General features: G+C 52.8%; 3 protein-coding genes across 3 annotated transcripts; 1 reads left to right on the top strand and 2 right to left on the bottom strand.

The window, feature by feature from the left end:
• Positions 1–6,743: 6,743 nt before the first annotated feature.
• Positions 6,744–10,155, bottom strand: J3458_013184 (uncharacterized protein). The gene is made up of 3 exons (XM_007813364.2): positions 9,798–10,155; positions 9,605–9,735; positions 6,744–9,535 (listed from the first exon to the last, which is right to left on the bottom strand). Exons 1-3 carry the CDS (start codon positions 9,926–9,928, stop codon positions 8,247–8,249), a joined length of 1,551 nt encoding a protein of 516 aa, XP_007811555.2. The 5' UTR covers positions 9,929–10,155; the 3' UTR covers positions 6,744–8,246.
• J3458_013186 (uncharacterized protein) lies at positions 7,309–7,776 on the top strand (the record flags this gene model as incomplete). The annotated part of the gene is made up of 1 exon (XM_007813365.1): positions 7,309–7,776. One exon carries the CDS (start codon positions 7,309–7,311, stop codon positions 7,774–7,776), a length of 468 nt encoding a protein of 155 aa, XP_007811556.1.
• A 2,261-nt stretch (positions 10,156–12,416) lies between the features above and the next one.
• J3458_013183 (uncharacterized protein) lies at positions 12,417–13,052 on the bottom strand (the record flags this gene model as incomplete). Its single annotated transcript, XM_007813363.2, has 1 exon — positions 12,417–13,052. The coding sequence occupies one exon, from the start codon at positions 13,050–13,052 to the stop codon at positions 12,417–12,419; it is 636 nt and encodes a 211-aa protein (XP_007811554.2).
• Positions 13,053–13,343: the final 291 nt, after the last annotated feature.

The following is a 13,343-nucleotide window of genomic DNA, read 5'->3' as shown; positions in this document are numbered from 1 at the left end:
ATGGAGCATGTAGCACGTAGGACGACATGCTGTGGTTGATGGGATGGGCCTGGCCCAAGCCAAGAGTTGAAGTCAAGGGAGCACTCGAGGTTAGTTGATTTGGGGCGGCGCCATTTTTGGTGCTTGATGTGAGCGGTTTGCTAGGTTGATTGGGGCGGGCGGGCGCGCCGGTGACGGCCTGTTGATCACTGATGTCTGGTGATGCCTTGCGGGCACGTGCAATTGAGCGGCAGATACAGAGTAGTCGAAACGGACCAGACAATGAGAAACGCGGTCAAGGGGCAGCTGGCGACTGGCGACTAGCGACTAGTGACTAGTGACTGGTAAAGGCAGCTGGCAGCTGGTATTGGTGGCTCCTGCCGCATGAACCACTGTGAGGCGAAGCTGGCTTCCCAAGCAGCCCGAAATCCGGAATTGGCACTCGACTATGGAGAGATGCAACATGAGCAGCAGCATACTATTACAAGTGACTTATGAGCAGCAAAGATGAAATACGACTAGTCGGAGAGACGGGCTCTTCCCCCCTGCCTTGTCCGGCATAGGCATCACAGGCGCCAGCCGCCAACTCCACTCTGGCTGGCTTCCGCTGTTCCAAGTCGATCCCAAACCGTCCCCCCACAAGCGACAGCATTTTGCGATTTATTCACAAGTACCATCAGACGCCCTGCCCTCATCACCATGATGCAACAGTAGGAGCCGACTGTTCCCAGCTGGGTCGGGACAGCGACGCTAGCTGCTGAGCTTGATCCATCGTTGGTTAGTCCTGCAAAGCGCAACCCCTACAAACGCAAGCTACCAGGATGCAGTTTTGCTAATCAAATATCGACTTTTGACATTCCCATGTTTTGAAAGTCGCCCTGGACACTGGTCGCTCCACAACGCCGAACGCCGTGGGAAATACTTGAGCTGCAGAAGAATGGATTCAACGTGGAAGCATTACAATACCTAGCATATAGTAGCGGGGTGGCTTTGTCCAATGTCAAACACACTCCAGCCTGGAGCGATTTTAAACAACGTTGATGGGGACTCGTGCTTACCCTGCATCAGCACTAGTCATAAGAAAAGGCTGAAAATCGACGAGATTGCGGCCGCGCCTCTTGCTCGTGCTCCAACTAACTATCTCTATTTGCTTGCAATATTCCCCATCCACGTGCCAATTGTTACTCTGTTTTTGGCTCTGGTGTGCGCAGGTACGAATTGCATGTTGACTGTCTGTCGATATCACGCTAACCAAATCTTTAGCCATCACCTTACACTCTACCCTTCATTATAACTTAAACCGGCCCGGCGGCCGTGAAAACATATACGCGCTGTGCCATACATGATGCCGCATGTACTCAGCACCGCACATTATCTAGCCACCTTTAATCACTAGTCTGGCCCCTTGGTCCGTCTGGCCCCTACAGTGACGGCCCAGAGTTGATTTGCGATAGATACGGAGTATATGCTAGCCATCTGCTGCATCTAGGACAAAGTCGTCAGGTGCGAGTTCATCAACCGAACACTGGAAGCAGGCCCCTCTCCCCCGGCTCGATACTAGCTTCCTTTGGGAAAACAGCATGTTTGCGAGCCCAACTGGTGCTTCGGCTCGTGGTACAGCGTCATAACCGAATGCAGTCCACTCCTTCGCTAGATCTAACCTCATGTGCCGAGTGCAACTAGCTGCATTTCCTACTTGGGCCTGACTTTCTTGCAACACAAACCCCTCTTTAGATCATATTTGGCAGTTGCTCTGCCCCGGGATTATACATGAATCAAGCACTTAATCGTAGCGCACGTGTGAGTTATGCCGTCACCGCGTCTTTCCTCTCCGTGGTCAAGGTGGCAATAAACGCAAGACGCCATCCGCTGCGTCGTTTATTAAGCGATTCCATAAAATGGGAATGGTTATGGCATCTTAGGAACAGGCATCGAATTACTTACTTTACTTGGCGATTCTCTCTCCTCGGCCATTGTCCGCAAGGCACATTTGTGTACATGACATAAACCCATTGCCTGCGTGGGTATCGGTTACATCTTGGATGGACAAGTGCATCCAGGGGAAGTCAGTTGACGACGCTTAAATGCCCTAGACGATTTTGGGAACGACCAAGTCTTCTTGAGCTTGTCGTCAGCTGCAGCCAAATCTGTCAACTATCACAAACGCCAAAGATGGACGCAGCCCCTCACATCATTCCACAGTTGGCAAAGCCCCCAGTGGCTCACACAGGTGCCAAGGGACCAATCTTTTCACAGAAGTGTCAACTTGAAAGCTGTCCAGCTCGCTGCAATAAAAAATGGACTCGCAACCATCAGAGAAAGAAGAGTAGGGGTTCGGAGACCCGTAAAGAGGATGATCGCGCACCTCGGCGGCGCCTCCCTTGACAGCCGCTGCTGCCAATGGACCCGTTCCTACAGTACGTAGTACGGAGTAGACACTTGAAAATATTGCTACGCTCGGCTGGCATTACTACAGCGAGTGCCCACTTCAACAAGCATCGACAGTGTGCAGAGCACTGGCACATATGCTGCTCCTAGCGCCCGCAGTCCGAGATCGACGGCTTGATCCCGCGAAGCGTCCGAGCGTGCGTTGGGAATTCCAAGCCGTTCTTCATCTGGTTCATAACGTCCCTTCAGCTTCTTTCATCCAGGCACCCCGAACAGCTGGATCCAGGTACCACGCCAAGCGTCTCCAGCAACGCGAGCCCGTTCGACATCCTGACGGAAGCAACCTGGCTTGCCGCTACTAGATGATATCGAGTCCAGAGCAGACGCCATGTTCGGCTGGCGGCGACTGCTTCGAACGCCTTTGGAACTCATTGAAACAGTTTGGCAACCTCTGACGTGTCCCTGTCTCGTTAGTTGAGAATATATCAACTGATTTGGTGCTGGGGTGCGAAGCAGGAGTCGTTGTTTTCTCGCTCCCCCATTTCCTGCTCCCCCGCCCATTGCCCCCCATCCCACTTCCCGTCTGCTAGTCGTTACGCCACAGACGTTGGCCTGCTGAAGCTGAGCCGCCGTGGTGTGGCTCATGTCTCTGAGGTTGATCTTGATGCCCCTGTGAGTTCAGATGCCTACATCCCAGCAGGTGATTCCCAGATCGTGAGGCTGCTCTTCGACCTAAACAAGTCCGAGTTGAGGTCTTGTCGGTCCTTTTCTTCATAACTTGCTTACAGGCTGGGTCAGATATTGGCAGGCCTTGGCTAATATTGAACCAGACTATCATTTTTGACAGGTGTTTCCTTTTCTTTTCACCAATATTTAATGACCCTCATATTAATACCCAATATTAAGTGGTAGGACGGACGGGACTGTGCTCAATTTTTGTTGGTACGGACGCTTCAATGCGCAAAAGTGGCGCCCCCAAATTTCAACAGTTCTCACTCTCTTGCCGGGAATCATGCTACAATAAAAGCCACAAATTTGAACATCTGGAACATGATTGGTGCATGAAACTTGCAATATAAAAAAAAAATATGTTGACAATGATGTCGTATAATCATGGCGCAGCATAACAGGGCCGCCCCTGACACGCCGACGAGGAAATATTACCCTACTCTTATGTATGAGTTTGCGGATTCGGCCCAAGGGTGCGCAAATCGCAGGTTTTGCCACAATTGATCGCAAGCCCAACTCCAGCAATAGGGCATCAGGAAGCAGTGCTCGTTGTCAACCACGCACCATCCTGAACAGTCGTCAGCTAATAACCTTTTTAAAGCAGAAACGGGATACGAGGAGAAAAGAGGTACCTATAATCTGGCTTCGTCAATGAAGTTCCCCGGGAACGCTCCGACTCATGTCTACCGGCTAGCTATATATCAATCTTCCAAAACTCCGGCTCTTAGCTGAACCCACTATAGCATCAATGATCCAAAGAAGCAGTTCACTATGTAAATTCCAGAAAAGGTACTCCGTACGTTCGGGGGATTCTAACCGCTATCCAGTGTTTCTGACACTCTCACAGAGGATACCTGGCATTCACATCTACCCCAAGACATCGGCGATGTTTCTGCTGGCATACTTACACTCGTCGGCCTCGCTGCCGTTCAAGAGCGCACACAATTAATTATCTGCCAAACCTTCGATTCTTGATCTCATAGTTCTTGTGCCTGGAATTCACCTCCTTGTAGTCTTGAGCAGGAACTAGTGGGGAAAGATGGCCATTCCCACGCCCGCCCCAGCCATCAATACGTTTATTATCCGACAAAGAGCCCGTTGAATAGATTTAGGATATCCGAAGGCAGAGAAGAAGGCGATGTGCTTATACCTCTAAGCTAAGGTCGTTGAATTGGGGCGAATGGATGCGTCAGTTGTCTCCAGGCTGTAATCTCTGCCTAATGGCCACGCTAGATAGTCACATCACTGCGATAGCTGCTCTTTCCGTTCACCTAACTGCTGCTCTGGCAAGCAATATGCAAGAATTTGGAAAGCTCCCACTGCATACTCTTCTGTTTGGAACTGTCGGTCTTCTGGCATGCGAGGTCACTCGGCCAAGGTTGTTGGGGAATCAACCGGTACGAAAGATTGCTAGATCTGGGTAATAAACGGATACAGGGGCCGAAACACGATACCGGGAGGGGGGGGGGGGGGAGGTTGCATAGGTTAGATCGTGAAAGAACGTTAGTCTACAGACAAAAGGAACTCTCAAGTTCATTACATGATAAATAAGTGGTACAATACGTATGAAACCATGTCTCTTAAGTGGTGCGTAGGTATTTACTGTAAAAGTCCTGATGTCCGGGGCCGCTGAGAAGCGTAGAAGAGTTACGATCCATCCTAGGCCGAAGTTGAAAGGATGGTGTCGAAAAGCCAGAATGGATTAGGAAGTATCTTTGCAGTCGACTTCTTGTCAAGATGCTCTGACTGGAGTCTGATTCAACACCAGACACCAACATTGAGGGAATAAGGAGCATCAAGGATTATAATCCTGTCGTGCAATTACCGTAACTATATGGTATCCTTCTAGCATTCCACCCCAACATGGCCCGAATATATATTCTGACTGAGGCGTTAGTATCCAGGTAGTGGTCTGTCGGAGGACTATAATTGTAAATAACTCACGGAGTATAGGCTTGAACAATGGTATGGTCTAAATAACCAGCTTCAGCTTAATCCGTAGATCTGATGGCCATTAACATAAACGTCTTGGTTCCTTGAAAAGATGTTCAATCACGGGAAAACACCTCTGTTTAAATGATAGGCCAGTAGCCGGTAGAGTCAGTCGGATGAGCGGGTGAAGAGCCTGCACCCATCATCTCCGTTACAGTCTGCACACGCGAAACGATCCGCCAGCGCCCCCGGCATCTGAACCATTCATGATCAAGCTCACGACCTATCGGCACTCCACGATATTCCTGCAGTCGGCCGCGCTGTAGGCAAAACCGGCCCAAGACTGTTTGGCTAAAGGCACAAGCATGCAAGCCCGTGACTAGCTTATTCGGCACAGGAAACTGTGGGCACCTCCGCTGCGTGAGGACAGAAACGGAAACAGTGATTCTCGCGTTCATTCCGCCATCCGCACCACGTCGCTGCGCAAAAGATGGACCGCCGGCTCATAGAGCTCTGTCTTACGATGGTGTCCATTACTGGACGCTCAACGAAACACGGGAAACGAAGCAACTTTGGCCTTTGACATGAATCATCCGCCCGTGTCGTACGTCTAAAATGTTCCAGCACGTCTCAGTTCGACGATGCCATTGCAGGACGGACGGCCTAGCGACCGTTTCTCTTGAGTGGTGCGAGGGTCGGGATCCGCTTGACTTGAGGCTCCTTGATTCGACAATGGAAAGATGCAACGGGTTTCACGACTGAGCCTTGCCGGATGGGAAAGCCTTGGGTGAAACTCTAATGGCAAGGGTCTGTAGATTCTGTTGTGAGTAGGATTCGCATCGGGGTAAAAGTTACCGAACTCGTGTTGGGCATACCTCGTGGATTGCCATGCAAGAAAACGCCGCCTTCTGACTCAAGTACACATACTAGACAGAAACCAGCCCTTGTTTTCTCTTAAACAAAAGAATGATGCTATTGGTGCTCTCTATCAAATTATTCGGTTGTGTGGTGTACCTGCTAGTTGTAGGGTAGCTTGCTATAATTGCAGAGGCCACAAGTACAGGCGAGGTTTGCATTCAGACTATCGCGCTGACATGTAGCTCTACGTGGTCCTAATTTACCATTGACCAATTAACTACCGCATCCAAGATGGGACCTTTGGAACGACACACTATTGTGGGCGTGCTGCCAAATGCTTAACGCCACGATAGCCCTTGCATGACTAGGAGAGCGTCTCTATCCGCGTTTGGAAAAAACAGCCGCCGGGAAAAGGTGTATAAAACATGACAGAAACAGCAGCAATACCAATAGAGTTGATGTGGCGCCTGCCTTGAAGAGGCAAATCATCATGGCGCAGGCCATGCCTCCCGAACAATCCAGGTGGCGTGTCCAAGTAAAAGGTAAACGCCGCAGGGCCGGTAAAGGGTTCCCCTCTTGACCGTCGGCCGTATACCGCGCATACTTGGTTGCCTGCTATGGTGTCGAAAGAGAAAAAGAGACGAAAAAGAAAGAAAGAAAGGAGTGACATGACGATGGTCCATGGTAGAACATGTGGCAGGGCATTCCCAAGTCCCAGCCAGGACTGTGTGTTTCCGCGATGCTGCAAGCCAGTTGCTACATGCTGCCTCAAAAAATGGCCATTCGTTACAATTCTTCCCATGTCAACGCACACGCTTGCCGTCAGCAGCACAGGATGACAGGCGCCTTGCCAAGCGTGCAATACGAGCTCCGTTCCCTCTACTGCTGACGGGCACGTTCAAAATTAGAACCTTTGACGTAGGTAGTATTTCAGAGAGTGTTGATCTTGCCAAATCAAGGCTACCACTTTCTCCAGCATAGCCTTCCCGCCCACAAAAAGGAGCCAAGTCAGCGATGGGCGCGGAGTCCCAGACCGGAAATCAGCTTTGGGATCGGTCTTTTGGTATCTGATGCCTGCTTAGTTTGCGTGTTATTCTGTCCATCAACCGTGTCTGACGGGTGGTGGAGAAGGGCGATGGACGGTGTTTGCCAGTTTTGACCACGTCCGATGATGATGGGCCCGAAATGCACCGTATAAGCTTACCCGGCTACTGGAGATTCATACCAAGGACACGACGGGACTGTCTGATACGAAGAGGATTCATGGCCACGAATTGTGGCCCGTCGCAATGCATGGCACCGAAGAAATGTATATAAGACGGGAGACGTTCTGCCTCGTCTACGCCATCACCATGGAACCAAAAACCATCTCGACAGCTTTTCAGTAACTCACACCTCGCAACGACCATCACCGAGAGAAAAATGAAGGCCACTCAGACTATTCTTGCCGGCCTCGTCGCCGCCTCCTCCGCCATGGCCGCGCCCGCCCGCGCCATACAGTCGGGCGATGTCGTCAGGACCAAGGCCGCGTTCCAGGCGCAGTTCAGCCCGGCTCCCGTGCCCAAATGGACCGTTGAAGAGGTGCAGCGTGCCTGCGCCCCGGACGACGGCTCTTGCACCTGGCACTTGCTCATCGACACGCACGTCGCCGGCAAGACGGACGTCAACTTTGTCGTCGACGGGCCGGGGGCCTCTCGCAACAACGGCGGGCCCCAGGACTTTGGCGACTTTACAATCACCTCTGGCTATGACCCTGCTGGCTTCACTACCTTTTCTGCCGTGGACAACAAGGACGGCCTCATTGCGTTCCCGGCGTACAGCGATGCCGAGGTTGCGAATGGCAACGTTGCTGCTGCCCGCGACTACGACGTGTACTACCTGAGCTCGTGAATGGTGGCTCTTTCTGCATCGACGTCGGGACGGATGCTGTCATGGCATTCCTGGAATAGCGTCTGCGTGTCTGGTGACCGGCGCTGCTAGGGAAGACGGAGCAGCTCGGTGTAATGATGTTGATGAGTCCAATTTTGTTTGAGGTTATCGGCCGTTCCTTTGTATAGAGCCTCGTTGGTTTGGGAGCTGGGAAGTTTTGTATAGATGCAGAAATGGAGTCATCAGTCATTCGTACGGATGTCATACAAAAGACTCCTCATTTTGTATAGATGCAGAAATGGAGTCATTAGTCATTCGTATGGATGTCATACAAAAGACTCCTCATTTTGTATAGATGCAGAAATCGAGTCATTGTTACGAATATCACTTCAAGGACCGCTTTGTGTCCCTCCAACAAGGGCTCGAGCCAGTAGTTATTCTTGGGTGAGTTGATGTACCACTACACAGCACGTGCGATTTCCAGACTCGTTTCAAGACTTCCACCTGAAGCCGGGATGTTTCCAGTCCAGATCCTCGATTTGCTTGGGCGTCAAGCCGCTCAACTCGGCGTCGACACTGCGCGTGGCTCGCTGGCGATTATCCCTCTTGATCCACGCCCACATGAGCGCGCTGGCAACGAGCGTCATGCTCGCCGTCGCCAAGTTGAGCCCGTTTCCGACGTGATAATCCGGCGCATCCCAGGGGAGAAACGCCCACGCGGCAATCAAGCCACCCATATTGCCGCACATGACGTTGAACCCAATCGCCGCGCTCCGGGCGGTGTCGCTGACAATATTGGCGGAGACGTGCGCGTTGGTCAGGGGGCCAAAGGCAAAGGCCGACGAAGCGACGAGAAATGTGGCCGCGTACCGCGCAGTCGCGTCCCCCGTGCCCAGGAACACGCAGTAGCCGACCATGACGAGAGGCGCCGACAGGACGAGGAGGACGAGGCGCCGATCGAGGCGCCAGCTAATCAAGGGGAGCAGGACGGTGAAGAAGGCGCCGACAACGTAGGGGGGCACCGTGTACAGCTGCTGCCGAACCACGGTCGCGCCCCCGTAGATGGTCTGCACAATGGTCGGCGCGAAGAAGGCGAGGCTCTGCACGGTGACATTGTTGAGGAGGAAGACAAGGGCCGTGGCGAGCGTCACGGGGCAGCCCACGCCGCGGAGCAGCTTGACTGCGTCGATGGTGTCGAGGACGGCGGCCCCCATGCGCTCCGACTCGATGCGCGCGACGGCAAGCGCCTTTTCCTCCCGGGACAGCCACCGCGCCGACAGCGGGCTGCCCGTCAGGGTGACGAGGGAAACTAGCCCAAGACCGATGGTGATGATGCCCTCGACGGCAAAGATGACGCGCCAGGCGCGCAGGCCGCCAAAGTGGTCGAGGGTCAGGATGGCCGACGCAAGCAGGCCCCCAAAGGCGCCGGCCAGGGGCGCCATGACAATGTACAGAGACAGGCGAAAGGCCAGCTCGGCGCGGCGGTACCAGCGCGAGAGGTAGTAGGCGATGCCGGGCATCATGCCGGCCTCGAAGACGCCGAGGAGGAAGCGCACGCCCATGGCCTGGGGCACCGTCGTGACAAAGGCGTTGCACACGGACGCGACGCCGAAGAGGACGACGCTCAGCGGCAGGAACCAGCCCGGGCCCAGCCATTTGCAGCACAGCGTCGCGGGGACCTCGAAGGCAATGTACGACACGTAGAAGACGCTGATGAGGCGGTTGTAGTCGTAGCCGTGCATGCCGAGGTCCCTGTCCAGACCGGCGATTTTGGCATTTCCTGGGGGCGGGAGGCGTCAACTGTCAGCGCGTCAATCTCGCCTTCTTCTCCCCCTCGCCACGTACGCACCTAGGTTGGCGCGGTCGATGAAGCAAAACAGGTACAGCAGCGAGACTGTCGGGACGACGAAGAGGTCGATTTTGAGGCACAGCCTGCCTTCGGCGGCGGCGGCGTCCGGGGGGACGGAGCCCTGGGCCAGGCTGGCGCGCACAGTTTAGTATCTGCATGTGGTGATGGACTTCTTGGTGGTGTTTGACCGTACCTCTCTCCCCGCGGCTTCTCGTCCTGAGAGGCGTCGCTGGACTGCGCCTTCATCATGCCTTGCTCACGGCTGCTGCGAGGCGGCAACGGCTGCGCCTCTAGATGCTGCACCTTGGACTCCTTGGCCGCCATGGAGGCGAATACATTCAGAAAGCTGCCTGTGATGCGGTTGAGAGAAAGGGAGGAGCGTGTCGGGAATTGCGGGGGCAAAAGTTGTCTGTGCTTTGTATGAACCCGGCGTTATTATCACGTCAGCTGTCGCGGAGCTGATGACGCTTGACTGCGCTCTTACAGGTGCCGTGCCAGTTGCCGTACCCCAGGTTCGCGGGCTTACATCGTCACCGCATGCAAGCATTTTCCGCCGTCAAATGCTTCATTGGCAAAGGGGTGGTTCCTGCTTGGCACATTGAGCGTGGGGGCCAAACCCCTCAATTTGACATGCACCAGTTGACGCCTTGTCCGAAGCCATTGCTTGTTGGTTCCGAACAACCCTAACCCTCTGCGGGGCTTTTCGGATGCCCTCTCGGCTGCTTGTCGGGTAGCTTTCCTCGTTCAATTCGTCGTCGACGTACAATAAAACGGCACGCTGGCAAGCGACGAAGCTCGCACAAGTGGTGTTGCGGCCCCCGGCAGGGTCCCCGAAGGGATATATCACAGGCCAATGTTGGCTCTCTCCGCTTTGCCTATCCCTAGGGCAACTTGCTCGTTGACCTTAGGGTCTTGTATTGTGACGGGCCTGGAGTGGACTTGATGGCGACAAGGTCTGGCTTGGTGGTTGAAAGGGAGTGTATAAAGCCCTTATGTGCCTTTCGATTGATGGCTCATCTTGGATCTGTCGGCCTTGGGGCTTCTTGCGGGAAGCACATGTAGCAGATGGCCGCCCATGCGTGCAATACCACGGCTGCGTAGTTGTAACCAAATTGGGAGGCAAAAAGTATTTTCTCAAATCGGGTACCTGGCCAACGGGCTTTACTATAATATATTATAGTATCTTGGTGTATACTTTGTGATAGGCAAGTCTATTCTGCCACATGTTTCTTCCTCACAGATTCGATACCGTCAGCCTCCACCACGATGAGTGCCGTCAGCCGTGAGATGCATGCAAACGAAATCTCCGCTATTTGTCCCAGGCACGGGGCAATGACCTTTGCAAGGAAACCATTGCAACATTATACCCACCTTTGTCCGGAGGGATGCTCGAGGCATGCTGCAAGAGAATAGCCAAATATCGGCACAAAGGCGAGGACCGAAATAAACAGATAAAAATCCGGTAAGAGTCCGGCACCACTATGATATCGAATCATGTTAGTCAAATCGCCTGAGCTAATGACCATCTTGGACAGCTGGTTGCGCACCTACCTCCCGTTGAGGAAATGGTGAAGCAAGAAAAAACCAGGAAACAAAGCCTCAACCAAGCTGCGCAGCCACGTACTCGGACTGCAGTAGTTGCTCAGACATGATAATGGCAGCAGGAGGCTGAAACGCAGCGTCACACATATCAACAGCGGTAGAAGCCATGGAGGCCACCTCGGGCGAGAGGATACCGGTAGTAGATGAGAAACGATGTCTTGGCGATACATCCAGACTGTCAAAGGGAGAAGATGGGGAACAAGACCCCGTATGATTGGAGGAATGAGAGGTAGTATGCTGCTTGTCGCCATGTTGGTGATGAAAGAGCAGTGAAGCTGCGTGCACGGAGGCGGTTCGACTAAGCTGCAGTGCATTCCTGGAGGAATGAAATCAGCCATGAGCATTCGGCGTGAAGAGTATTTATAAGTGTACAGATATGGTGCGTGGACACTTTGGGTTTTGACCAAAGTGTCCCCAAGTCACCTAGTAGACTGCAAGGGCTTTACTTCTTTGTTTAGACTCGCTAGCCAAAATTCGGCCCAGCATACACAATTTAACTGTAGCACTTGTAGAGTTTCCCGGCGCTTGCCCTAGCTAAAGCCACCGAGCAGGAGCTACGGCAAGCAGCCATGCTCTGGATGATGCGGTGTGGCTGAAATGGAGAAACGACGAAAATGTCTCGGCCTAGAAAGAGCTGTCCTTCCTGCCAACTCCAGGGGATTACCTCGACTCGGCGTCGCGACCAGAACTGCGGTTGCCGTCGGTCCCTTCAACGTGGCCAGTGTTGTGCCAGCTTTCAATCTAGCAAGCCCAAGAAGCAAATGTTCAACCAGGTGATTATAAAAGCCAGCCCTCGGGAACATGTCCAACAAGGCTTCCTCAGATAAGCCCATCATCACCAAGAACATTGCAGGTACAGCTAGCACAATCCTATCCATCATCTTGACCCTAAAGTGAGCGTTTCCATCTGACTCGTAGGGCTTAGCGATCATGACGTCCGCCAATCCAACACGTGAAGAGCTCCGGCTTGTGAAGCGCCGAATCAGCGAGACGATGCAGGACATGTAAAGGAAGCAGAAAATGTTGCAAGATGCGCAGGGGCTTATCGACTCGATCCCACCCGAATCCAGGGAGCAAATGGTAAACTCTGCCTCTGAGTCCAGATCAAGGAGCAAGAACGCGAAGAAAGGTGTTTCCAGCTCTGCAAATTATTGCTCGACGCTTGTGGAAAAGTGGACACAGACAAACGAAGCAGTTTCTCAATCATGGCTCAAGTTGGGGGAGTTGCAGGGTCGGGAGCAATACTTGAAGGCGCAAAGTCACAACGCCCGGCTTGGTTATTAGGTCCATACTTGTCATCCAGACTTGCAATCCCGCTCTTCAACTTGGCAAGCAATTCTTCCCGTCTCTTTTCTGCCTCTTTGTCAACAATTTGCAGTCCATGTTCGCGAAGATATTGAACGTAGTTCCTGGAGTTCTCGACACGATGCCTAATCTCCTCGGCCAGCGTTCCATTCTGATTGTTTTGTGCGAAAAATTCCAAGACTACTTGTTCACGGTCTCTTTGGAAGAACATGCGGAAAATAAATCTATAAAATACGTGGAGGAGGGTCTCAGGCTGGCGTGATATTTGGACTATGGGAAATGCGACTTGTGCTTGCCGATTCCATTCTTGTATGAGCTGTGCGCAATTCTCGGAGGTGGCGGCCTTTGTCCCGAGGGCTGCGTAGAATTCGTTGGCATTAGTGTCCGTATACAGGTTTATATACCCATCCCGTCCGTGACCCGTAATCCACAAACGAGGTGTGAAATATTCCAACGGCACCGTTCCTGAAAACTCCCAATCGATTATGCCAGCAATACTAAAGTCTGCATCAATAATAATCTTGCTACATCTAAGATCCATATGGGAGAGAATAAAAGGGCCATTCGGTGACTGCGAGTTACAAATGGTAGGAATCTGCTTTGCCAAACTGGCGAGGGCAACAATTCCTCTTCTGCTTGGGCCCGCTCCAAGTCTTCCGAGGGAAGTCTGCAAGTTTCCGAGAGGATATAGTACTGATAGTTTATGAAATATTTTGTGGAGACAAATGGCCCTGGGTTGTCCCGTTCGCCTTGGTATCGGTGCGGTTCTTTTCCAGCCATGGTAAGCTGGCCGCCGACGATGGGCTCGGAGTCGCGGCCAGGGTTGGGCATC

This window comes from Metarhizium acridum (assembly GCF_019434415.1).
Source record: "Metarhizium acridum strain ARSEF 324 chromosome Unknown scaffold_276, whole genome shotgun sequence".
Classification (NCBI taxonomy): domain Eukaryota; kingdom Fungi; phylum Ascomycota; class Sordariomycetes; order Hypocreales; family Clavicipitaceae; genus Metarhizium; species Metarhizium acridum.
The sequence above is the reverse complement of the archived record's forward strand: the minus strand, read 5'-3'. Positions and strand labels throughout refer to the sequence as shown.

Bases quoted from the DNA above. Each gene is read 5' to 3' on its own strand.
- J3458_013184 (XM_007813364.2), bottom strand. From the start codon at position 9,928: ATGGCGGCCAAGGAGTCCAAGGTGCAGCATCTAGAGGCGCAGCCGTTG. The intron at 9,736-9,797 runs GTACGGTCAAAC...TGTGCGCGCCAG, and splicing joins GAGAAGCCGCGGGGAGAGAG to CCTGGCCCAGGGCTCCGTCC. The intron at 9,536-9,604 runs GTGCGTACGTGG...TCCCGCCCCCAG, and splicing joins CATCGACCGCGCCAACCTAG to GAAATGCCAAAATCGCCGGT.